Consider the following 25,840-nt stretch of genomic DNA (forward strand, 5'->3'; position numbering starts at 1 on the left):
TTTTTGAATATTGGTGTTGTATAACTATCTTTCCATAGATCAGGAAATATACCCTTGGACAAAGAATGACTGAATATGTAGAGGGGAAAAGCAAGAACGGTGACACACTTATCTTATCACATCTTAAGATTTTTTTATTGTTTTTTGCAAATCGAAATCGCATTCCAGGTTGTTATGCTCCTTAACAATTTATAAGTTGATTTGAATAAACTTTAAAATAAATTGAGTTTTTTTTTTGGTATGGAACGGAACGCACTATCGTATTTTACATCGATTTATATGGGAAAAATTGTTTCGCTTAACGAGTATTTCATGTAACAAGTAAGATTCTGGAACGAATTAAACTCGTTATGAGAGGTTCCACTGTATGTATTTTTGAACAACATTTGTTTTTTTTATAATATCTATACAATTTAAAATAAGTATTTTTGAGTTAAAAAAAAGACACTTTTTTTAACACATTCTTCTTTCAAAACTCAATCTCTTTGAGGTTAAGCCCTCGAATTATTGGTATGTTTTTGTAGATAATGTTATTTGACTTTAAGGTCTAGAATTATTCGTATGTTTTTGTAGATAACATTGTTTGACTTTGCCCTCGATATGCTGTGTAATACAGACCTTACTGCATTCTCAATCTTGTTCGCAGGTGGTCTGGGTCTTTACGGTGGTCGTGGGGAGTATGTGGCTAAGATTAAGCTATTTGACATTGGCTTTGATGGAGGTGAAGTGGAAGGTGATGGAGAATTACTGGCTGAAAGTGAGGAGATCACTTTTCAATGTCCGTCAAAGAGTGTATTCAAAATTTTCTTCGACAATCCGTTGAAGCTAAAGGTTGGTATAATTTTGTATGTGAAGCAAGTCCATACCTGCATTCATAGATAGTCAACAGATAAATGTCCAAGTACTCAGATTTATAAGAATTTACTTGATTTTGCAGGCAACTCGTTGGTATGTGGCCTGGGCACAAGTGAATGGTCCTTCATCAGACTGCGGTCACTCGGGCATGCGCCGTCTGCTGTCACACGGCAACACCTTCAACTACAAGATCTCTAAGAAATCCACGAATGGGACTGACGTCAGCGGGGGACAGATCCCCTACTTGCTTTTCAAGAAGAACTCGGGAACACAGCCGACCTCTGAAGTGAATGTTGACAGTGACCCGCCTCAATACTTATCCCGGTATTTTGCCACTGAGATCACCAGGGAAGGTTTCGACCAACTTCGAGAGCTATTTCAATGGAGTTTTGATGAATTTGTCTATAGAATTGACTACTATATACACGCTGACGAATCCCCGAACCTTATATTCTTTCAAAAAAAGATGGAAAAGTATACCCTAATTTGTCTGTATGCCCTGCGACTCATAAAGGAGTATATTCTCTACTTATACCCGCTGAGAGTGAAAAGGTTTCCTGAGAACGAATCTGAAGATATAATTGTTGGTATATACGAAATAAAGACAGCCATGATTCAGTTCTTGGCCAAAAGTAGACCAAGGTATCTCGATGAAGATGTGGCATACTCGCGCACGATAATTGCCTCAATATATTGGGACAGAATATTTGATGAAGCCCACCTTACATTTGAAGCTGTGTTCCATGTGTTCTTTCCGACATCTACAATGAAATGGAGGATCTTGTGTAATGTACTGGCCAATGTCCAGGTAATATTTATATCCATCCACATACTATTCTTACAGCTTGCCTTTAATGATATATTATAGTTTGAGATCGACTCATACCTAAAAATGTATTTTTGTTTAGGCTGGTGTATGCAAAGAAAGAGAGCTTCTCGTAAGTGGTGTGTTAGCAGCTCTGTGCAACCACGCATCCCTTAAGTATGTCTTCCCATTCACACATCGCTTTGAACAGCAGAATCCTCTCTACATAAAGAAATACCAGTTGCTTGCAGAGAAAATGCAGACATTGTCTGAAGTAAGTTTTTTAGAGCTTTCATTTATTAGTGTTTCACGTTACACCTGTAAAGCCAAAATTGAAAGATTATTATACTTAAATTCCACAACACTCGGAGAGATTTCCTAGAATATGACAGCTGCTTTGTACCAGCTCGGCTGCTCTGAGTACCAAATATGTTAATTTATTATTAATTAACATATTGCCTTATTTCTTCCCGCTCTAGGAAGGGAAGCCACCTCCCCCAAAGCTAGAACTGAAGGAAGCATTGGACCTGCTACTAGATCTGGCCATCGCCCCTTTGGTGGGCCTCACTGATATCGGTTCCGCCCCACAGACCCCCAAGCGAGCCGTCACCAACGCCTGTCTGCTGCTTACACAACTGCTGGCTGAGCTGACCTATGCATCTAATAACATGGATGTGAGTTGTACACCATTTCTAAAAAGCTCTAGTTCCTCTCTGAACCACTCATGTTCAGATTAGTCATACTTTGGACTAATTATATGTGTCCACAGCTCTCCGTGGAGCGCAGGATGTTTGGGATTGGAAGAGTCTAGTTAATCAGGGAAAAGGGGGTCATTGTTGTCAGCAATGAGGCAACATCTCAAAATGAAGTTCTCTCAGGCTCAGTGGTTCTTAACCAGTGCTCCGTGGAACACTGGTGCTCCACGAGCTTGTTACAAGAGTTCCACAAAATAATGGAGACCAAAATTTAATGCTACCTTATCTACTTTTGATTGATTAAATCCCCCCCTCAAAGGATAGGTCTCTTTTCTGACTCTTTTCTGACATTGGTTCTCCTCAAATTTTTCTAATGACCAAAAGTGCTCTTTGACTTCAAGAAGGTTAAGAAGCATTGCTCCAGCAGAATGCTCTTACTATCCGATCAGGACTCTCCAAATTACAATCTGTTCCTTGTCATTCTAATTTAAAGGAAATGGTTTGTGCTATTTTTCGTATTGTTTTATTTCCGGTTGGTAACCTGCCTAATACATGACTACTTGATGTTCCCCAGGACATGACTAACTGTCCATACCTCTGCACACCATCGCGATTCCTCCTGTTTAACCCCATCTGCTCCTGGCAGACCTCCAAGAGGTATCCAGATGCCATAACCTTCACTGTGGACCGGCCCGGAGTGTTTGTGGTTGGGGTTACCTTATACGCCGGTGCCGGGGATCTCAACTACGAGGTTGAAATCCTGTGCGACGTAAGTGACATACGATTTAATTAATAATAATGATTGTTTTTGATATTAAATCATAATGTGGATACTATTACGATTCTCCTTTTTGAGAGACCCCAGTAACTGATATACATATTTATTTTACTTTTCAGTATTCTCCTTCAAGCAAGCGCATGTTTCCTGAGTGGACGAGTTTAGAATCCACCAAAGGTATCTTCAACGCGCACCTCAGTGACATAATTGAAGTAAAGTTTGTCCGCCCTATACCCATTAAGGTAATGATAAAAACAAAAAAAATCTCGAAAGAAAGCGTATTAATTCAAAAATAAAAGTGGTGTATTACAAAGTTTTTTTTTTCATTTAAACAAAATATTGTTTTAATTTTTATGTTTTGAAGTTATTATATAAAAATACTTAAATATTATACAACATTTATATGAAACTATCCTAATTGCCTTTATTGCAGACCAACTTGAGATACGCAATAAGGTTCTGGAATCTAGGAGCTCCGACTAAGAATGGAGACCAGGGAATCTCTAGTGTGAAAGGTCCGGATGGAACTGTTTTCAATTTCACACGCAGTGGTCTCTCCCAAAATGGTACAAATGTATCACAAGGCCAAATTCCCTCATTACTCTACTTCAGGTATGTCCCCATTGTATAAAATATATAATTGAATATCAATTATACACTTGGATAAATTACTTTACTTCAATTTTTTTAATGTTGCACACAGTTAAAAAATGTTTCTAATGGGTTCTACGTTGTTTTCAGGAGCAGAGATAATTACCTGCTTGCAGGAGGCAATGCTGACGAAGACGTGAAGATCACCCATCGTGACACTCTGAAGGTGGCTTGCCAGATCCTTCAGAGATGCTCCTTCCTGCTGCTAGATTTACGAGCAGCCCTGACGCCCAATGTTTTGCTGTTTGATGGCATACAGAACTCTCCCTGCTTTACGACGCTGATTCCTTTGACGCTAGCTTACTTGTCCCAACTAAATGACCCAGAGGTGTGTATAGCACTCTGCCTTATGTTCAGTTTTACTCCAGCTACCTCATATTTACAGTAATATCATAATTTGGTTAAACTTGTAATTTTCAGAGTTGCGTAGAAACGCTGCAGCTCTTGAATGAGATATTACCATCCGTAGCTGCACTAAATGTTGTTGAGCAGCAACAATCCAACAATGCCATCCAGCCTCATTGGAACACGACTACCACACACTACATCAAGGTGGAGAGTGAACATCCTTACAAAGCAGCTTCGATAACAAACCAAAAGTATGTAGACCTGAACTCTGTGTGCAATATACATAATGTTATAATGTATTATGTGCCTGAAACCCTGTGTTTTTCCTCAGAGTGGCATTTCCTGCCAGTGTGAGATGGATGGTGCTAGAACTGGACCCCCGCAGCGGCACTTCACAGCCTGAAGACTCGCTCACCATCTTCATGCATGCCCGCGGAGACCTGATTCCCATCACTCCTGGCTTGGACAACTTTGTGCAGTTCCATAACTCCAAGCGAAATAATCGCTACGTAGAACGCCGCTCTGAAACCGAATGGACTGATGATGATGGATTTATCTACTCCCCCACTGGAGATGTCTTTGAGCCACTTCTACATAAGATGTCCAATGTGTGAGTAATGTTTTGTATTTTTATAATAACTCCACACTTATTATTTTACTTTTGTGATTTTTATAGGGTACATAACATTGATGCGAATCCATCTCAGTTAAAAATTATTACTTTCAGCCAAGATCTCAAACTTTAATTGTGAGATTTTGCACTGGGAACTTTTGTACTTTGTTTTGCTGCAATTATGGTTGTATACCGACCAAGAACCGTTGAGAGAGGCAACAATTTCATGTATTCGGAGTGCAATGGACATTTTACATTAATGAGAAAAAATTATTGTTGATAAAATCCGACTTTATTTCTGCCGGATTACACATGCAATATCAGATCCACTAGCAGCACTATTTAACCACTTACTTTCTTCTGGACATTTTCCAACCCGTTGGAAATCTAGTTTTATTACCCCTATTTTCAAAAAAGTGATGACACAGACATAAAAAAAACTACCGTCCTATATGTATACAATCAACACTTCCAAAAATTTTCCCATCTATTTCCCGCTTTCACACACTTAGAAACAAATTCACCTCAAATATCGACACATTTAATATAAATTTGCCTGTGTTCAAGAGATACCTAAATGACATTTTTAATATTTAAAGAGCGATAGCGTATATTTGTTGTTTTCTTGTAGATATGTTGTGAACCTAAAATATTTAGTTATTTTTTTGTTGATGTTTTAAAAAAAAAACCTTGTGTTGTTACTGTGTTATGCAGTGAATGATGTAAAATACGTATCATGTAAAAGCCCATCAGGGCGTTTGAATTAATAAATAAATAAGATAAATTAAAAAAAATTAAAAAAAATTATTTCAGCCGACAAATAGCATGCCAGAATTACTTTTTGTGATGGATTCGTAACAGTTGAGCATAATCTTATAAATAAATATCTTAAATATATAAACTACTGACTAATTTTGCGATAAGTAATGAATATTCGTCATATTTACAGGAAAGCAGATTGGCCCCAGAAATCCTTCATAGTTCCTGGAAACACACTTCTCTTCTCAATGGAAACAGCCTCGGACTATATCAAGGATGATAACCTCAACAGGTGAATACTTTGCACTTAACGTTACATTAAGAAGTTGAAGAAGATAGTCTCAGCATGCAGTCAGGTGGATTTCAAAACCTAGAGTGGGTACCTACCTGTTTTTAAACCAATTTAATCACATCAATAAAATCATTGCTTATCTAAACAACAACTCCTTAAGGTTGTGTAATAATGGCTTAATCGTTATGCCTTGTTTCAGGTACGGCTTCCAGTGCTTGGTCATTGGCTATGAAGACTTCCCCGTGGTGCGGCGTGAAGCTCTGTTTTCCCGCCTGGAGATGGAAATGGCTCACGCAGCCGGCAAGTGTGCCGCTGCCCTCATCAACCCCAACATCAACAACCACTTCTTCACCGGAATGGGTAAATAAATCCTTTGATACGCTTTATAAAGGAGAAGCGCTTGGATGGAACTCCTTTAGTCAAATCCTAAATTAATATAACCACTCAATACATTTTAAAATAAATTTTATTACATTCATCATAAAAACATACAATTAATGCGTAATACATTTTGATGGTTTGTACTACATGTTTTAATATGAACCACTATGGTAACTCAACATACATACCTAATAACAATTCAAGACCACTTTAAAAGCTGATATAAAGTCAGTAAAAACTATTAAAAATCTAACCTGTAAAACTAATATACGTAACCTATTTAACCTAGATTTTCTTTCATCAGTTTTCATGACTCTATATCACTTTATAAAGTGATATAAAGTCAGTAAAAACTAACCTGTAAAACTAACATACGTAACCTATTTAACCTAGTTTTTCTTTCATCAGTTTTCATGACTTTATAAAGTTGTCTTAAATTGTCATATTGACGAGTTATCCGATCACCGGATACTGTATTGTCTAGCCTTGAGGGGATAAACCAATTGATACAGTTTACTTTTGATTAACAAAAATTATATTAATTAAAAAAAAAAATTCAAATACTTAATTAATAATTTACCAATTTGCCCATTTTGCCACAGGCAGTCTCTTGGTGGTAGCACTATAATAATTAATGAGTTGAGCAAAATCTTTGTAAGCAAATTTGCATGGAAAGCATTACAAATAAACTGGAGTGAAGTGTCAATTTTCTGTTAACTGGGTTAACATAAATTATATCCTTTTGCTTCTGAATAGAATTGCTAATTTTACTAATTTCAAATAAATATGCGTAATGTGACCATAATATTGTACACAATATGTTTGTACGCAACTATAACCTAAATAACATGTATTTGTTTTGTAATATACAAACATTTGTGATTTAGAACAATCTTGAATTGATAATTACATTTTGTTCCACTTTGATTTGTAATAGGAAAGCATTTCTTTTTTAATTGCCTCTACCTAATGACAAACACAAATTTATTCTTTTAAAATTGGCATTAACATATCTGTGTACCATTCTAACAAAGTGATTATTTTGAACAGATTCCTTTGGGCGCAATATGGTTCTGGAATCTGAAGAGATGGACCAGTTAGCGGCTCCTGAGAGTGAACTGTTGGATGAAAAGAACAGCGTCATCCTCTCAAGAGGCCTCGCCCTCGATCAGCTCCCGTCCGTGCAACAAGCCCTCAGCGGACAGATAGGCTTTCGGTGAGTGTCAACTTGTCATTACCAAATCTTCCAGACACCTGCAGTTCTGTTCTCTCATGCAGCGAGTTTTCGAGAATCCAGTCATTAAATTGTGCAAACTTTCGGTTGCGAGCCATGTCTGGCATATTTTAAATTTTTTAGTTAAATGGTAATGTGTTCTTTGATCTCGATGATCTGGACATTGATTTTCTCCGAATCAACTGGTGCTGTGGTCATTTCTCTACATCCCTGATGACCATTTATAAATTTATGATTTGATTACAATAACATCCCCATAGAGCATCTTACGTAAACAAAATCTGAACGCATAAGTTATTTTTGACTACTTTTGGCCGGGTCTAAAAGACCGGAGCCAGATTTCTTCGGGATTATACCAGACCTTCAAATATAAGCGGGCATCCAATTATCGGATGGTGTTTTAATGTTTACACATATGTATGGCTGTAACATATAAGTATCAATAGTTGCATGGGCATAATGGGTAGGTATGCTGTCCTTCGGGTAGGTATACTGTCCTTGTTCTATCGGTATTACAATGGAAGATGCTCTGAGGAACTAGCGTCATTGATCCCTTCGGCACCGGTGCGTAGTCGGGATACACGCCAAACGCGCGCCCAACATTTGTACACGGTTGACATTTGTCACATGAAAACGGGTCGCTTCTACGATTCGTTCTTAAGTTCAACGGCTCGGCTGTGGAACGAGCTGCGGCCTCTGTGTTTCCTCCCTCCTACAACATGGTACTCTTCAAGACCCATGTTCACTCCTTCCTCTCCACAAAAAGACCCTCCACACAGCATCCCCAAAAATGACATAGGCCCTGAGGGAAATTATTTTCTTCAGGGCCTCCTGTGTGGAGTTAATATAAATAAATAAAAAAATTGAAAAAATGGGTGAATCTTTTATTGGAAACTCTTTAAAACTGGTTCTCGTTATCCTATTTGATACTAATTGTCCCCACCACGCGTTACTGTGGGTCAGTCTGTCTGAGGAGATAAAGAAACATTAGCACATGTTACTTTTACGTCCAACAAATGACGCTGTTTTTCAAAAAAAGCATGTTTTTACCTGTCACAGACATCTATATTATATTGGTATATAAAAACATATGGGTATTCGAATGCAAGGTTGAGTCAAAATTTCAAGGCAATCTGTGAAGAACTTTCTGAGATTTAATATTTTGAATAAACAAACATTCTCAGTTTTATTTATATAGATAGATTGCTGCGCAAATTAATGGTCCAAATACCATGCTTTTCTAATCGAAGTTATGAACAGAAAATACATATTACACACACAAGAATGCACAAAATAACATAATTTCTCTTTAAATCCTTAGGGTCTAAACTAGGAATCTCTGTTGAAATAATTATACACTTTTCGGGAAAAATCGTTAAAAAATCGGAGCTCTCCCGAAACGAAAACGCCAACGACGGAATTCAAAACGCTGAATATTAAAAATTCCATAGACAAAAGTTATGTGGGTTGCGGTTTTGAATGGCATCTGGTGACCACTCGTCAGACACGAGGTACTAAAAACGAGCCGGAAAGGCCAACGTGAAATGGAATTTGAGAATGCTTCTCTCAATAAAGCTTTTAAATGATGTTAGGTGCATAATATACGTTTTATTGTTAAGTAAAACTATTTTATTATATACATAATGCACAAAATAACATAATTACTGTTTAAATCCATTTATTCTAAACTAGGGGTCAGCATCGGGTAAATCGCAGTACTTATAAAAATATGGGGCGGTCAAGTTTTTTAGTTTTCATAACTATTTTTTTTATACCTACTCGATTGATAGAAACACCTTTACGCTCTCTAGAAATCTCGCATGATGATTTTCAACCCTAAAAAAGATGTTCTTTAAAATTATCATCAAACCTTAAACCCTTCCAGACGAAAACACGGCATTAGGTAGATAGTAAACCATTGCATTAATTATCCTGGATTTATTCTGAATCACATTTTCTTTTCCTCTGTGGAAATTGCATGCATTTTTTTATCAATCCATGTTTTTTGCTTGTGACATCATTTTTTTAAATAATCTAAATTTGTGCATATTCTCTTTATTAATTTTTATCAAAAGCTATTTTATATATTTTTTTAAATATTTTAAAACAACTGAACTGGGTTCATACATGAAATTGGCTCATTTTTTTAAATTTACATAACTGTTCAAACTTCTTTAAAGATAACTTTTCTGATTTATAATTGGTATTTATTTGATTCTACATTTATTCGCTACGTGGCAAATTGGTAAAACTACTGAAAATGCTTTCCTTTGTAAGAACACACCGCCTTTCATCATCTGGTTGATTTTCATGTGAATTGAAACTGACCGAAAATCTTGTAAATACAGTTCAGGTGTATGCGTTTATGGAGCTGGTCTAAACAAGGTGATTTTTCATGGTGATGGCTCGATGGGCATCTCAAGTGTTTGATTATACATATTATGTTAGTAAATACTTCTTAAGCACTGAACAAATATTCCTAAAACGTGTGATCGCAGATCTCTCAAGTTTACATAAGACCTTTTCACTCCTAATCCCAGACAGGCCAATGAAATTGATTATCTGTTCAAGAAAGAATTTCTATATTTGAAAATGTTTGATGAAAGTGTCACATAGCCCCGCCCACAAATCAATTCTATCGGTACTTTTTAGAGTGGAAGATACTCTCAGTATCGCCCTGGTGTAAGACCACCATTCAGAATTGAAATGTTGCTTTAGCCGTGTTTGGTGACCAAATCTGAATAGCCAGGTACTTCACCACCTTCCTCTTCCCCATCTCTTTCCCCTCCCCACTTCCTTCAATATCACAACTTACCCCAATTGGGGATGCCATAGTCTCTCTAGCTCCAGACAGTTGGGAGCAGTTGGGGCTTGTGCGGTTTTTCCTTTAAAAAAATCTCTTTAGTGACTTAATAATACTGCTTTATTGCTTTCCTAAAAAATACAATGTTTGTGTTTGCAATATTAAATGATCTACCACAATATTATTTGTCAAAATTTGTAGGACTGTAATAAATAATTTATTCTAATGACTAAAATTTTTATAAAGGTATGTACACAATTAATATTTATTTTACTACACAAAACTGACTAAGTTATCCGTCTCTACGTATTTCATATCGATTTCGAGTATGTCGTGACAATAATGACACATTACAAGGCCATGAAAGGAACCAAGTCCTTTTTTAAGTGCTTGCTTTTGGTAAATATAATATATATATATATATATATATATATATATATATATATATATATATATATATATATATTTAAGGAACGGGACATGTATGATTTAAGTGACGAATTTTTTTTATGTAGATATTACACAATCCACAAACCACGAGGGAAGTACGTCATAATATCTTCTGTTTGCTGTAGAGTTTTTCATAGTTTTATTTTGTCTTTCCAAATAAAACTCGCAAGACAAACACCAGCAGATTTTTTTACAAAATACTCTGTTGCAAATTTATTGGTCAACAACATAAATAAACCACTAACAATTGTTTTCGTCTCAAAATGTCGTTTCCATCCTGATCTCTCCATAGAAGTTTAATTTTGGAAGGAAGAACTACTATGGATAAATACATTTTGTTCATTCCTTTAAATAAATTATTAAAATACACTTAAAAAGTACTAAAAAATCGTAGACATAATATAATATAAATTTAATACAGTTTGGCATTTAATAATGGACGAAAATTGATGGCACTGAGAACTTTTAAAAGAATTTAAATGGCAACACCAAAATGGTTAATAGGAAAATGAAAGCATTTTTAAAATAGCACTATGGTCCGAGTGCATAATTTTTAATTTTAAAATCGGTGTTACATCATATATTAAGTCAAATTTATGTTAAAACTTTTTTTTATTTAACGCTTTGCAAGGAAGTTGAAGGAAGATATTGTATTGAAGGCGATATTGTATTATTATATATAAATCTATGTACGAGGGGGTACTCAAAAACCGAACAGATGTTGAGGGGGCTTAGTTTTTGTGTCATGTTTTTAGTGACTGTTGTTTTGTGTGCTCACTTCTAAGGACTAAGGACGAATTCTCCAGCGCAGTGTCTAGCGCCTAGCACACTGACTGAGAAAAGGTGTACACCAGGGGTGCTCAAACTTGAACTGCTGGAGATCTACCTCAATATTATTAGATTCCGATCGATCGACTCTGAGAGGCTGCAAGTATGTGTGATGCAGGATTGTCGTCTATGTAGGTAGGGTGTATCGTGGCGCAGGTATAAGTTTATATATAGGGACGTTGCATAATTGCATGGCCACGAATCCACATAGAATTTGGAGGAACGACAGAAATTAGTTCGCAATACGCATTTTTTTTAGACAAGGTAGGTGGAGGTCTGCACTAAAAAGTCGATGAAAAAACTTATATTTATTCAAAATTGCAAGTTTATTGGTTCTTGCAAAAAACAAACGAGTTCTGGTTTCCAAACTTAACTAAATAATGACTTTGCATGTTGAAACGTGGCACTGCATGTCCTCAGCATACTTTTCATACGATGGTACGTAATTACCGAGTGCTAATCGCAAGCACGATGACATATGTTCGTCAGTTAGTCGATTGCGATATTTTGACTTAATTATCTTCATTTCAGAAAATGCAGACTCGCACAAGTAAGTTGACCCGAAAATTGCGAATACGAAATTTGCCAGCTGTTCCAGAACACTAAAATCAGTAACTCAGTCTGCTACAAGCTACAAATAAATAATAAAAAGAAGGCATGAAAAATGGGAAATTTTTCTCGAGATCGACTCAAAAAGCATTCGCGATCGACCGTTTGAGCACCCCTGGTGTACACGGTTCTACTGGCAGAACCCGTACTACAAAAACTAAGCCTCCGAAACATTAGATCGGTTTCTTTTGGGTATCCCCTCTTAAGTATCAAAATACCGACGATTTATTTCACGGAAAAAGTTGTTTTTCCTTGTTTGTTTAAAACGAATGAAAGAAGTTTGAATGTGAAGGACAAATTTCAAAGAGGATTAACGCGCGCAATTCGGTATCACTTGTACATACATAAAAACACACCTCACCACAATCTAAACATGTGCCCTGATGATGGACACCGTAACGCTGTCCGAAATGTTATCTAAAGAAGGAGAGAGCGAACACGGCATACTAACCCAAAATTATTTGAGATGAAAATAAAACAACTTCTATGGTCAAGTGTTGACGGATATGATTCGGGCGATGCTACGTTCAGGAGCCAGTATCAAATAAATAAATAAATATGCTTAGATGGTTTTGTAAATGAATTCGATACCGAATTAGACAACGGTGTTGGTGGAAAATGAATGTCAGAGCTGACAACCTCATTAAAACAGAGCACAAGATATTTAGTATTCCTTTAAAAGGGTTTTTGTACTTTTTAAAATAACATAAATACAAGTATAAAACAATCTTATCTTAAAAATACTTTTTGTAACTTTCTAGGTATAGGCACATTGAGTAATTATAAATAGCTACTTTAATAACTATCTCTTTTAGAGAATAAAGCTTATTAGTTATTTTTAATACACTGTGCTGGCGTCAATAACTTGCATTTTACCAGTAATTAGAAATCACATTTTTAAGACTGAACGAACACTACTTCAGTTCCACATTTGGCAATAAATAAATAATAGCACATTCGTACGCCTATTATAAGTCTGTAGTTAGGAGATCAGCCCTTTCTACGATCACATGCAGTTCTGTCTCGCGGTACGTCTTCCCATCGGGTAATATAACGGACAATTTGCTGTCTTGGCCCTTGAGTCTGTTAATCCACGAGAAGCCGTTCCTGTTGCTCTTCTTCACGATGAATACCATCGCGAGCACCACCGCTAATACCGCTATCAGGGAGCACACACTCACGATGGCGATGATTGTCCATCTGTACCCCTTGTTGGAACACATTTCTTCTTCGTACAAATACACATACTTGTAGGTGACTCTGTTGGGCCCGAAGGGGCTCTCCGTGGCGCACAAGACGCTCCTGTCGTCTTGCAGAAAAGCCCCCCAAGCGCCGCGGGAGCACTCGCAAAGCACGTTTAGCTTCAAGTCCTTCAGCACCAGGCTGTAGCTGCTCTGGTTGATTCTCAAGGAACCCTGCTGGAAGGACGTAACGGTGTTGTTGACGAAATGCAACTCCATGGGTCCGGATAGGGCGGTCAGCTGACCTGGAACCGTAAAGCCAGCGAAAGCGCCGGCATTCAAATGTTCTATAACGTTGTTCTTTATAAATACGGGTCCCGCTGCCACCACCCTGAAGGCATCTCCTTCTATAGTCTCAATTCGGCTGTTCTCCAAGTGGAAGTTCCTAGAACCCGACAGCAGGAATGCACTACTCCGTATCGACTCCGCGCTGACATCATCGATTCGAAGTATCTTCCGAATTTCCAAATCAGAGATAGTCCTGCTCGGTAGAGTTCGAAACGTGGAGCCCTTCAACACGAAGGAGTCGACGGGAAACTTCTTGAAGGCTTGCGTCTCTAAGTTGGCTATAGTGCAGTTGACAAACTCGATGGACTTGAGACCGACTAGTTTGGAGAAGGCGAAAGGTCTGATGTTTTCTATGGTTGTGGAATTGAATAGAATGCTATCGATGCGGCCGGAGATGGCGTGCGAGGGTATGTCGGGCATGTGCGAGCCGGACACTTGTATCTTGAGGCCGGGCGTGTAGGCACCCGGGTCGAGCGCGGCCCAGTGCCAGGACTCCTCGCCCAGGCTGAGGCGGCTTGCCCCGCGCACGCTGATGTGGCGCAGCTCGCGCAGGTGGCTCAGGGCCCCCGCCGTAAAGGAGACGCGATCGCAGTCACTCACTTCGATTTGGGTGGTCGTGGATGGCACCCCTTCCGGGTTAATCGTCACTGCCTGGAAAAAATTCCCAAAGTAAACAATAAATATATCCATAAAGACAAAGAATCCAAAATTTAGTGTACAAGGGACTTGACTCACTTTAACCAGTGATCTTTGACATTATATACCTAAAGTAAAATATCTAAACGAAATTTTGGCCTCCGGTAAACAATTTAAGTTTTTGTTTTCAATACTACATGTGAAAGAACTTTTATTGTTAGTATCTGGAAAATAATTTTCTTTTTAAATCAACCTTTAAAAAATATTTTTTTTTACTAAACTTACATCTTCAATCATCTCTTGGGCCAGCTAGTAGCCAATTTCAAAGATTTTTTCGGTTTGATTGAGGGTCGCACCTTCCACCCCATCGATTGGAGTCAACTGCATTAAGTACTGCGCCAAATCCCGGTTGGGTAGGACAAACATTTATTTTGTACGTTAACTGCTGTAATGTCATGCAATTTCTGAGAAATTCGTATATGTCCGCATGTGTATGTGTGATTGTCATCAAAAGTTGATAGAACGCAATGTCATCGACAACGAGCCTATCTGCCGAGGCAAAAATCGAAATTCAAATAGATCAAATATATAAAACATATCACCGGAGACAAAAATTTCATTTCTGTTTTTTTACTCCGAATAATTATTTTATTATTTTTTATTATTTAATAAATGTTTACATGTTACATTTTTTTAACTACCATTCTAGGCTAATGCCCGTTAAGGTAAGGTTAAGGTATGTTATTAATGGTTAAGGTAAGTCCAGTTAATCATTAAACACCATGTATACATAATACAAATTAAAACTAGGTAATACAAATTAACCATTTTGGACCCTGTACTCACAATTGTGAGGGTAAGTTCAATACTTAATTTCGGATGGTGAAAATGCTTCTATAGGTTTGGGACCGGATTTGATCGATTGTGAGCATGGTTAGCAACTTGAAAAATATTATTTAGCAGGGTAAATTACATATTATATGACTAGAGGGATGTTCAAAGAGATCTTGAACCAAATACATAAACTGTGATCAAACGATGTCGACTGTTTCTTGAAATTCATCGCCAATAATAAATGATTTTTACCTATGCATATTTTGCTCTAGCGATACCTTATTTTAGCACTGTTGAGACTAAGTACTCACAATTGTTAGTATTGCTTTTCCCAAGAAAATTCATTAGTAAAAGAAAAAAAAACTTATTTTATTACCCTTATTCATACTATTACAATAAAATTTAAAAAAAACTGTCAATAAAGCTCGGGTCTGAAAGGGATATGATATCATAATATTTGTATAATATGAGAAATTATTTTATTAATTAATATTTCGACTCCTAAATCTCAGACACTGTTATGACATGGTTATTATCTGCTCAAAAAATAATTTAGAATATTATGTAAATTCGCCAGAAGAAAGATAAAATTAGCCATACTTCGGGCACACTAACTCACCCACTACACAGTTCTATCGACAAACCTCTTCATTGGAAAAACATAACAATTAATTCATCATTCTATTTACAAAGCAAGTCGTTCCTACTTGAATTGCCTATTCTTCTGTCAGGTTAAACCGCGAGTGTAATAAAGTAGGTATCCACTATCCACAATAATGATGTCAAGTCGAGTGGGTAATCCGTAATATTCGTAAAATATTAATCAGGTCACCACCGCAATTTTTTGGGTATTCAATGACTCCTTACGGTACCTACTTGTTTTTACCCTTTTTATCATTGTCGAAGAAGATAATACTAATAAATCTAAACGAAACATGAAACAGAACAAGACACAGAAAAAATGTAACGGTCTCAATTGGGAATTGAACCCAAGATCTTACCAGGATAACGCCTTTAACCACTCGGCCATTGGGATCTAGTTATTATACGTCATTTTTGTCGATGTCGTATTTCAAATTCAAAATTAACAATATTATCTCACAACTAATTTTTCGTATATTTTTGGGTGCTTTCTTTTTGAATGAGAACAAAGTTCTAAATAATTGGTTTGTGACCAAATAGTGTCTCGGATTTTTGTTTCCATCGGACGCCTATCGACTTTTTATAAAAGTCTAAATGAATATTCAGTTTACATCGGAATTACTTTTATTTTAAGATATGTTTAAGGTTATTATTGATGTTTTTAATTTCTCACATTGTTACGATAGCTTTGAATTTGTGTTTTCGCCAAGGTCTTGAAAGAGTGTAGACCTATATATGTATACAATATAAACACTTACCTAGTGATATCCCCGATTGAATTGACTCACTAAGCCTTGTGCAAAACGATTCAGTGAAAGAAATTTAATCCCAATGACTGTAATACAATACAAATGGTACCAGACATCACCTTCATTAAGGTATGCCTTAATGACCAAATGACCAACTCAAAACTCCTAAAAGGTAGTCAACAAATATCTAACTAACTAAACGACCATCATAGCGTTTCCCGAGGGGGTAAGCTGAGAGGATTTACCGCAAAACAACTCGGTCTTGACAAACACTCTTTGCCTAATTCACATTCGTACATTGGTTCGTACATACTCTCCTGTTATTGTAACTCTTGACATGGTAACTAACTCCCGATTCAAAGTATTTGGTTCACTCACTTAAACAATGTCTACAAAATATAATTTAAAAGGTGTTATTTATTTCAATTGCCCGGTATCAAAATAATAAAAATATTTCTAAAATCTGTTTGGAATACTAAGATTGAGACCTAAAACCTTCTACAGCCTAAGTTTGGCCCGAAACAGTGATGGTGTGCCCGAAATTTCCCTAGATTTCAGAATGGATTTGTATGGGGTATTCTTCATTTGCTCAGTACTGGATTCCCCACAATATTTTTCGAATCCATTAGGGGGAGCGGTGGCTAGCGAATTTCAGGTTAAAATATTCCCCACATTTTTTTTAAAGGGAATTTCAAAGGATCATTCCCCCGTCGTGTTTTTCCGAATTCACGGGATTATTTATTTATTTCCTATATTATTTTAGGGGGAGGTGGCTGGAAGATTTCAAGAGAAACAATTCCCCACAAAGGTATCAGAATTCGACATTTTCGCAAAATATAAGAAAATTTTCTTATAATATTTGAAATTTCCCCTGAATTTGCATTAATTTTAAAAAACGAAGTAAAAACTAAGACACTTTTCTGGAGCTGACGGCCTCAAATTAGAGCTAAGTCTAGCTCTAACGAAGTTGAGTTGGCAACCCTGGTGTTGCGTGTTGGGAAGTCACATTTATTTAATGATATTTTTTTGTTCACTAAATGATGTTCTTGGTATTCTATCAATCAGCTGTCAAGTATTATAACGGCCATGTTGTCTTGCCTGTCAACAGACCACAATTTGTTCAAAATCGAGAATCGGTTTTCGCACGGAGAAAAATGAGTATTGCTAATTTATTAAGAATCTAAATGAAACGAAGTAATTTTGTTTGAACCACTATATATTTATTTTATAATAAACGTCGACCGGTTTCGTAACAACCGTTCTTTCCTCAGGACAAAATATATACTATACATATATGAATATATATTTTTTTCCCTAAATCGGTGTGCGTTGATTAAAAAACTTACATTTTTATTTATATAGATAAATATATAGTGGTTCAAAAAAGTCACATGGTTTCATTTATTTATAATGAATAACCACAAAGTTATAGCTAATTTCAAAAATATTAAGAATTTCTTAAAATTATTCGTAATCCGGTTAAAAACTGGATTGCAGGCTCTTAACGAATGAATTAATAGGTTTCCTGGTGAACCTTTGGTAAAATACAAATATATTATCACGATGTCGGAATATGTCTTCACAAAAATTATAATATTTTTGCATTAATATCAAGGCAGGTGCATGAACACGTGTTCCGATTTATTGGGAATTTACTAAAAGTTTGTCAGAAAACGGTCTGCAATCCCGTCATTAAATGTTACCAGAGTTTGAAACAACCCAGCCTAAGTTAGTCAAAGTCCATGTTTTCAGTGACTAAATATTCAGATCTTGTTACCAAACACAGTTAAAGTTATTTCAGACAACGTTATGATTAGTGGTGGGAGATTCTGAGAATACCTCCCACTCTGGAAGATACGCTCAGTATCACTCTCTTATAAGATATAAGTCACAACATATGTTTATTGGTTTTCTTTCTCCAGGGCGATTCTGAGAATAGATACCTCCCACTCTGTTATAAGATACGAGTATAAGTCACGGCAAAAAGTTGTGAGATAAGAGGTAAAAAATTCACAATTTGTGCAATTTTGATTGAACCACATATATTATGGACCAGCACGTATTCAATACCAGCTGACGTGTACCCAGCATTGCTGCGGGTTAGTAGATAGAAATATACCATCACGGACTTTTCTGTAATGGAAGCTACAAGCCAAAAATGTGTATATTTTTGGTATACCTTATATCGTAGGTAATAAGCATTAAAATCGCTTGACAAGATGAGTCTAGAAACGTTCGATTTTAAGCAAAAAACTGGTTTATTTATTTTGTGAATAATTTTATAAGAAAGTAAAAAAGTTAATCAAGTGAAACTGTCACAGATAATCTTAGCTATAATACTGCATTTTTAAAAAGTTGTTTCCTTTACGCGTTCATATATTTCTATTTAAAAATGTTCTTTTTTAGTAGTAGTCATTTAAATTTTTTATTGAGTAATTTTTTTAATTTTATTTGTATTCTACTGAAGCGAAACGATAGGAAAACCTTCAATTTATCTAAAGCATATTTTGTGGTATTCATAATGTACACCAATTACGTTATAAAGATTAATCAATATAGTGGATATAAAAACAATTCCGTAGTACCTATAAGGTTTCACTAGCGTTTGAAATGTGAGCAGTCTAAAATATATTTATACGACTTGATTTAAAAATATCGATTGTTCTCTACTTTCCATAAATATAATATGCATGGATTATAAATATATAAACCTTCCGGAAGAAATTCTCTAAATGATAGTGATAAAAATATAAATATAAACTAAACGCACAAACAGAAATACATGAATAGCGACTTTATTTTATACTATTTAGAGATATGTTTAATAATCCGACATTCTATAATGCAAAATGTCTACTACTATCAACATCACAGCTCTCAGACCTTCACTTTTAAAAGTAGGCACAAATAAGTAACATGATATTATTATGTTGCCTGTATTATAAATGTGCATGTAGTAAAATTGATTGTTATCTATCTACGTAGAAATCAAAACAAGAAAAAAATACATTTAAAACAGTTTTACATGAGTGCATAACTAACTCATAAATCCTCCAATACACAGCATTAGGTAAGTACTATAATTATTTTTAGTTCTACCCCATAATTAATATCTATTTTTATCTATAACCCATACTCGTAGTATATAATAATACATATTTTTTTATTGTGAATTATTTAAGCAGGTTATGAGATCAACAAAAAATATAACATTTATTCGCAACGTTCATTATTTAATTAGCTAGAATTATATTATGGCGAACAGAGGTAACGTTGGTGACTTTTTTATGATAAGATTGAAAAAAGTTAATAATTATTAATATGTCCTAGTACACTAGAATTTGCCTAGCGATCATTGTCTTACAAAAACAAATATTGTCCATTTTCTTTATAAAAGATTGAACACTGTCAATAAACTTGAAAAATCACGAATATTTAAAAAATTAAAACGAAAAACATTCGCTTTTCAAATACTTAAAGAATTTTTAATAAATAAAAATTAAATAATTTTCTGAATATGAGTAAGTACCCACTTTATAGCTTAAATGAATAAATTCACACAATCAGTTCCAATTTTATAAAATTTCCAAGCAGAGAACGTGAATTATCTACAGACAGACAGCCGAATTTACATTATTATTTCGCATGTTTGAAGCGCCCCACCTTGAAAATAAACAATGTGTATTTCGAAATGTGTGTTTTTTTTCAAACGATGCCCTCTGGCAAGACAAAAGTCACAAGCCCGTCACTGGAAGGCGTATTAGTTGTGCAGGCAAGTTGTTTCCCTGGGATCTGTCTGAAGTTGCTATCTGTATCAGAGTTATTTTTAAATTTTAATTTGTTTTGACTAAATCCAACTTGAAGTAAACAGCAAACCAATCGTAAATATTGCCGATAGCGCGAAATTCGCCAGCAAATATTATCATCGTCTATTTTGTGTTTTGGCGATTTCTGACTCACTCTCGCTCCCGAGTAAACTAATAATAGTAAAATGGAGACACCATTTCATATTTACCTCTATTTGTAGATACTAAACACTCGCTCTTAAAAAAAATTGTTTATCTTCTGATGTCACTCCTTTTTGCAGCTGTTTTAACATTGTCGCGCTCATTCGCATATTGTACAACATCTCAGCAATAATAATATATTATCTGTACAATACAAATTTAACCATCGCCGCTAATATTTATTTATTTTCGACATTGAAGATGTGGTAATAAAATGGCACATAAAATATAATAACACAATTCGCCGTTGTTAGTATTCATTAAATAGCAATAAAAGTAAAGGTGAAGACATACCCACCGTTAATGGTTTCGTTGAAAGTTATAACGTATCCCTGTTTCGAAATGGAAGGGAAGTTACAACGAAACTCTCAGCGGTGGGACAATAATAATAAACGCACAGGACCCACCTGGTTATCTTGCGTACAGCTGCAGATGACCCTCCCGTAGCCGTCGCACGCGCAAGGCCCCAGCTGGGAACAGGGGCCTGACCCCGGGCTCAGGATGGCCAGGCAGCCCGTCAGCAGCGCGCAGACCGCCAGCGCGCGTGCCAGAGACATGTTGATGGGATGACCGCGTCTCTATACTGTCTATCACTGAACTGCTCACCTATTCACCGACTCACCGGTAATCAGCACTTATCAGCGATGTTGTGAAATATTTTCAACGCGCTTATCAGCTATCGGGCACTGGGCGTGCGCGCTGCGCGAGATTACGTATACCACTCTAGACCCGAGTCAGATATTGTATTTACCGCGGTACGAACGAGAATATATTTGTTTCAATTCCGTTTCAGCCGTTGACGTACATTACACGTTCGTATGTCTGACCATACATCACACAGTGTGCTCACTACGAAGCGTGCATCAGAAACGACGACCGCACTATGCAATACTAGGTATTTGATAGAATAACACTTCCATAGATAAGGATTTGATTGTTTTGTTTGCGATATATATCTGGATTAATCATTGTACCTGCATTTAACGCTCACTTGCTGAGTATCTGTCTCTACATCGTCTTGTCACTAAACACTATGCATAGGTAATATACCTTCATGCAGATTTAGGAATAATTATCGTATTCATAGTGAGAATCTCGCTCCGCGTTTGTTTATAATGTAGGTTGTGTTCACAATGTTCAGAGTAGCACTAAAACTATAAAAGCAAGTGAGGTCACTGCAGCTCTCTGTGAGATGATAATAATCTTATACTTGTATGGAAGGACTTATTTCAGCGAAACGTGTATTTACATAATTCGTTTATCTCATTCATTACGCTTGAATAATACGTCTTCCTCTTTTGGTCCCTGCATCCTACGTGGGCGTCCGGGCCATGTTTTTGGCAGCCTCGCACATTTCTGCAGAGTTTTGTACTTGTCTATAATATTATTACTGTCAATTGTGATGTAGTATTTAATTTAGTATAAAATCTGTCCAGTCAAACCTTTATTTAATTCGTTAAAATTGTAAAATTTCCCATTTTAAAGACTGGAAGACAGCGTCAGTTCAGCGTCATCATCAAATATCTCTTGTTATGTTTAGTGACTAGATCTAAATAGCCCGTAACTTTATAACCTCCACAAAAACATTCGGCCTTGAACATTCCCTAGCATGCCCTAGTCACACCGGAACAGCTAGAACTTGTGCGGAATCACACTAAAAAATATCTCGTTCTTCCATTATTCCTCGTTAGTTCTTGCCAGAGCCATCGTCCCGTGGACCCGTGCTACGGGCGATGTGACGTCACAGGGTCAGCAGAGGTCCTCATAGCAGTCGAGTTCGTTAATTCGCGTGTCACTATTTAACGTGACTCGGCCAGTGGCCGGTGGCCTATTATCTCCCACCCACAATTCAATACCTACTCACTAGTCACTCGTTTTTAAATAAAGTATTATGTTTCTCAGTGCAAACATCACACGTCATAGGTGTGTGCAGTATGTGACAGAACGTACCCGACCTACTTTAAATAAGCTTATTCGGAGTAAAAAGGAACCGAACAACTACCGTCAGGGTCGACGCCACGACTTGCTCTGTATTCCACACGGAAGAACGGACGTTATGGCCCAGCATAGCATGACAAGAGGTATGGTGCTGCTAAATTATACTTCTAGGTCTCTTGACATTTTCAACATTGGCCTTGAAGATTTCAAAAGTCATTATAGGCAGAACTCTAAAATATCGGTTATTAGAAGCTATTTAAAGCTTTGCATATTTCATGTATATTGTAATAGGATTGCATCAATCTGTAATGCAAAAAAAATATATCATTATTTTCTAAAATCAAAAACATGTTTTTCTTTTAAATTTCTTCACTGGCTAGAACTATAGGCCAGCCGCCAACCCACTTGTACTAGGTGGCATGCACCGTCCCTAAAAGCTAGTGCTTGTAGCCAGTAGCAAGGACAGTGATATGTGTAACTAAATCACAGCCCTGGGAAAAGTGATAAGTGCCGTCCACACGTGTGGATTTAGTAAGCTTTTATTTTTGTAGTAAAATCAGTTTCTAATAGAGTCAACTGAACTGCTACTTAACGGTAACTTATTACACAAACCATATCTTACTACCAATACTTTGATCCCCACCACATATTTAATTCCTTATTTTGCTATTTTATATGTGAATACCGCACAAGACTCCCAACTGCTCCCAGCTGGCCGAAGCCAGTGATAGACAGTGAAGCCCGTTGTCATCCCCAATTGGGGTATGTTGAGGGGCAGAAGGTAGTGGGGAGGTGAAGGATATGGCGAAGAAGGAAGGTGTGGAAGTATCTATAAAGTATAGAAAAAATGTAATATCCTTGTATCCATTACTCGCAGCATCGGGGATGGCGCGGGGATCGTTTAGTTGGCTGGCCAAAAATTGTAACCTAGCGGTATTCGAAAGAATTTTGTTTTGTTTTTATTCATTGTTAGAACAACATGACAAATCTACATTTTTATTCCAAATAAGCTCAGGATATATCCTGTACCCTGTTTAGTGGGAGTGACGCCCTTTAAATAAGCGCCATATTTTTTTAAATGGCTAGTTTAGTGTACCGCAATCTTTTACACCTAAATGCCAAGAAATGCCCTTCTGAAATGGGATTATTACCATTATTTTTGCAAGGACGTAAACTAAGCACGCCACGTTAGGTACCAACCTGGATCCGGCTTCTTTGATTCCCGAAAACTTACACTACTTACATTATTATTATTAGAAATGATGCGTAGTTCGATTGAATAAAGTTATGTAGGTCAAGAGTGTATGATGTTTCATTTAAAGAACCGCGTGTGACGTCTCTTGCGGTTTAGTCGTGTTTTACCTATCCTGTTCACTTGGAGTACCGAGTGCCTGTTTCCGAAGGAATGACCAGCCCTCGTGGAAGTGACATCTTTGTTTGTTGTACAGCCAAATTAAAATATTATCCTATGCATAGTTTTAAGGTAGGCGACACATTACGCTATACGCATCAATCTACCAATGCGAATGTATGGCGAGCGATACGCTGAAATAAGCAAAGCCACAAAAATTTAGCGCGCTTATAGCGTGGTCTGTCACAAGTTTAAATGTTAGAACGGAATTCTTGAAGTTTTACCAAATCTTAATTTTTCTAAGCCACAGTGGAAATTTGAAGTAATACTTTATACATTAACTCCGCACAGGGGAAAATAATTTCTCTCATGGTCTTTGTCATCTAGAGCTATTTTTGAGGAAGGGACGGAATGAACATGCGTCTTGAAGAGACTGAACCGTTTACTATAAAATAATGTCGGAATCGCAAACGACGCAAGTGAAAAAGGCGCGTACAAAAAATATGCGGAGTGCGGCCCCAGCAGTATGGGACGGACCTACGGTCGAATTTGCCCTAGCAGACCTAGAAAATTGAACTTTTCGGAACTTTTTGGAAGTATATTTTAATTAATTCTGATGAAAATACTACCCAAATCTTCACATGAAGCTACTAATTCATCGTCCAGAAAAATAAAACCTGCTGCTAATAATTTTTTTATGGACGGAATTGGATGGTATTGATCAGGACAACGTTTACTTTCAACAAGAGGGCGCTACGTGCCACCCAAGCAACGAAACCATTGATCTTTTACGATTGAATATCAAAATAACACCTCTTATTGGAAAACCCTGTAGTTGAAACACGATTTACGAATTCGAACCGTGGTGATGAATCTATAGAACTCTATCGAATCTATCGAACCGTCTGTTTCGGCACAGAGTCAAATACTGTTAAATTCGGCAGCCACATCTGATCTGGAGATCCAAAATACTTAAAACACTGTCTACCTGACAATAGTCTCAACCATGTAAACATCCATTTTTCAATCCTGTTAATTACTTATAAATTGACATTGGATTCGCCTGTAAGCAGTGAAAAGAAGGGATGTCTTTTATGAGGCGATGTAGCTCCAGTCCAGTGATACCACTCACTTTCATATCGCGCAGTTGTTGCTTGGATGTGTAGTGGCTACGTTCGCCCACTACCAATGTACTTCCAAGCCATTACCTTGTAAAATGATGGTTTGCCTCACATCAATAGACTCAGCCACTAAAAACCGACACGTGATGGAGCGCGTGCAAGGGAACAGCGAGGCAAACTTGTCTACCACACTCCCGTGCTTGGGCGGCTTGGGCCCCCTCAGACACTCGCTGATTATTATGAAAGTGCTAAAAGTTACTGGACGAAGTGTTTCAAAATCACATGCATCTCTGAAATGTGTACCTACTAATAAGTACTTATACAAAATGTTGGAAACGGTTATCAAAATTCCTCAGTTCCCATTCTCTCCAACCATTAAAAATCCTAATAATAAACCTTAACAAATCAGGAATTCATTTTATATTCCGCCACAAATCGCATTTTACTTTGGCAGGAAAGGGGAATTTTATAACCAGTAAAGCGCCATCTATGAAATTCACACCATACTATTCTATCGGCTTCTTGCAGATGAAAAGACGAACGTACTGCAATGTTATTATCACTGCTGGATCTAAACGCATGAATCGATTCATGATCTTGCCGGTAGGGAGGGCTACTAGTATAAAGTCCAGAATATCTGGCAAACGAAATATTATACTATTATCTAGTTGACCATGTTGTGTTTAACAGAGATGTGCTTTATTTCAAATAAATCCATTTCAAATGGAAATGCAAAATGGGTATTTTCCATTTTGCATTTTAAATGCTTTTCTAAAAACCATTTTGCATTTTGCATTTTAAATGCTTTTCTCAATGCATTTTCCATTTTAAATTCTTTTTTGCAACATTCTTCCTACCTACTATCTCTACTCATCTTTTTTTCATAAGCCCCAAATATCAGTCGGTCCTCAACCTCGTTATGAGAGATAATT

General features: G+C 36.7%; 2 protein-coding genes across 4 annotated transcripts in view; one reads left to right on the forward strand and one right to left on the reverse strand.

The window, feature by feature from the left end:
* hiw (MYC binding protein highwire) overlaps nt 1–25,840 on the forward strand; it is a 116,200-nt gene that overhangs the window by 10,770 nt on the left and 79,590 nt on the right. For all 3 annotated transcript variants that reach the window (XM_089645845.1, XM_089645846.1, XM_089645847.1), the window contains exons 18-30: nt 647–831; nt 938–1,663; nt 1,764–1,934; nt 2,140–2,334; nt 2,930–3,124; nt 3,253–3,375; nt 3,567–3,745; nt 3,875–4,112; nt 4,205–4,383; nt 4,464–4,742; nt 5,695–5,796; nt 5,996–6,156; nt 7,228–7,393. In XM_089645845.1, the coding sequence (XP_089501971.1) occupies nt 647–831; nt 938–1,663; nt 1,764–1,934; nt 2,140–2,334; nt 2,930–3,124; nt 3,253–3,375; nt 3,567–3,745; nt 3,875–4,112; nt 4,205–4,383; nt 4,464–4,742; nt 5,695–5,796; nt 5,996–6,156; nt 7,228–7,393 (2,899 nt within the window). The remainder of the gene's footprint in view (nt 1–646; nt 832–937; nt 1,664–1,763; nt 1,935–2,139; nt 2,335–2,929; nt 3,125–3,252; nt 3,376–3,566; nt 3,746–3,874; nt 4,113–4,204; nt 4,384–4,463; nt 4,743–5,694; nt 5,797–5,995; nt 6,157–7,227; nt 7,394–25,840) is intronic.
* On the reverse strand, nt 10,666–21,388 carry LOC149412423 (uncharacterized). Its single transcript, XM_089645849.1, has 2 exons — nt 20,906–21,388; nt 10,666–14,281 (listed from the first exon to the last, which is right to left on the reverse strand). Exons 1-2 carry the CDS (start codon nt 21,053–21,055, stop codon nt 13,070–13,072), a joined length of 1,362 nt encoding a protein of 453 aa, XP_089501975.1. The 5' UTR covers nt 21,056–21,388; the 3' UTR covers nt 10,666–13,069.

This window comes from Hesperophylax consimilis, chromosome 23 (genome assembly GCF_061612785.1).
Source record: "Hesperophylax consimilis isolate HC1 chromosome 23, BYU_Hcon_1.0, whole genome shotgun sequence".
NCBI classification, from domain to species: Eukaryota; Metazoa; Arthropoda; class Insecta; order Trichoptera; family Limnephilidae; genus Hesperophylax; species Hesperophylax consimilis.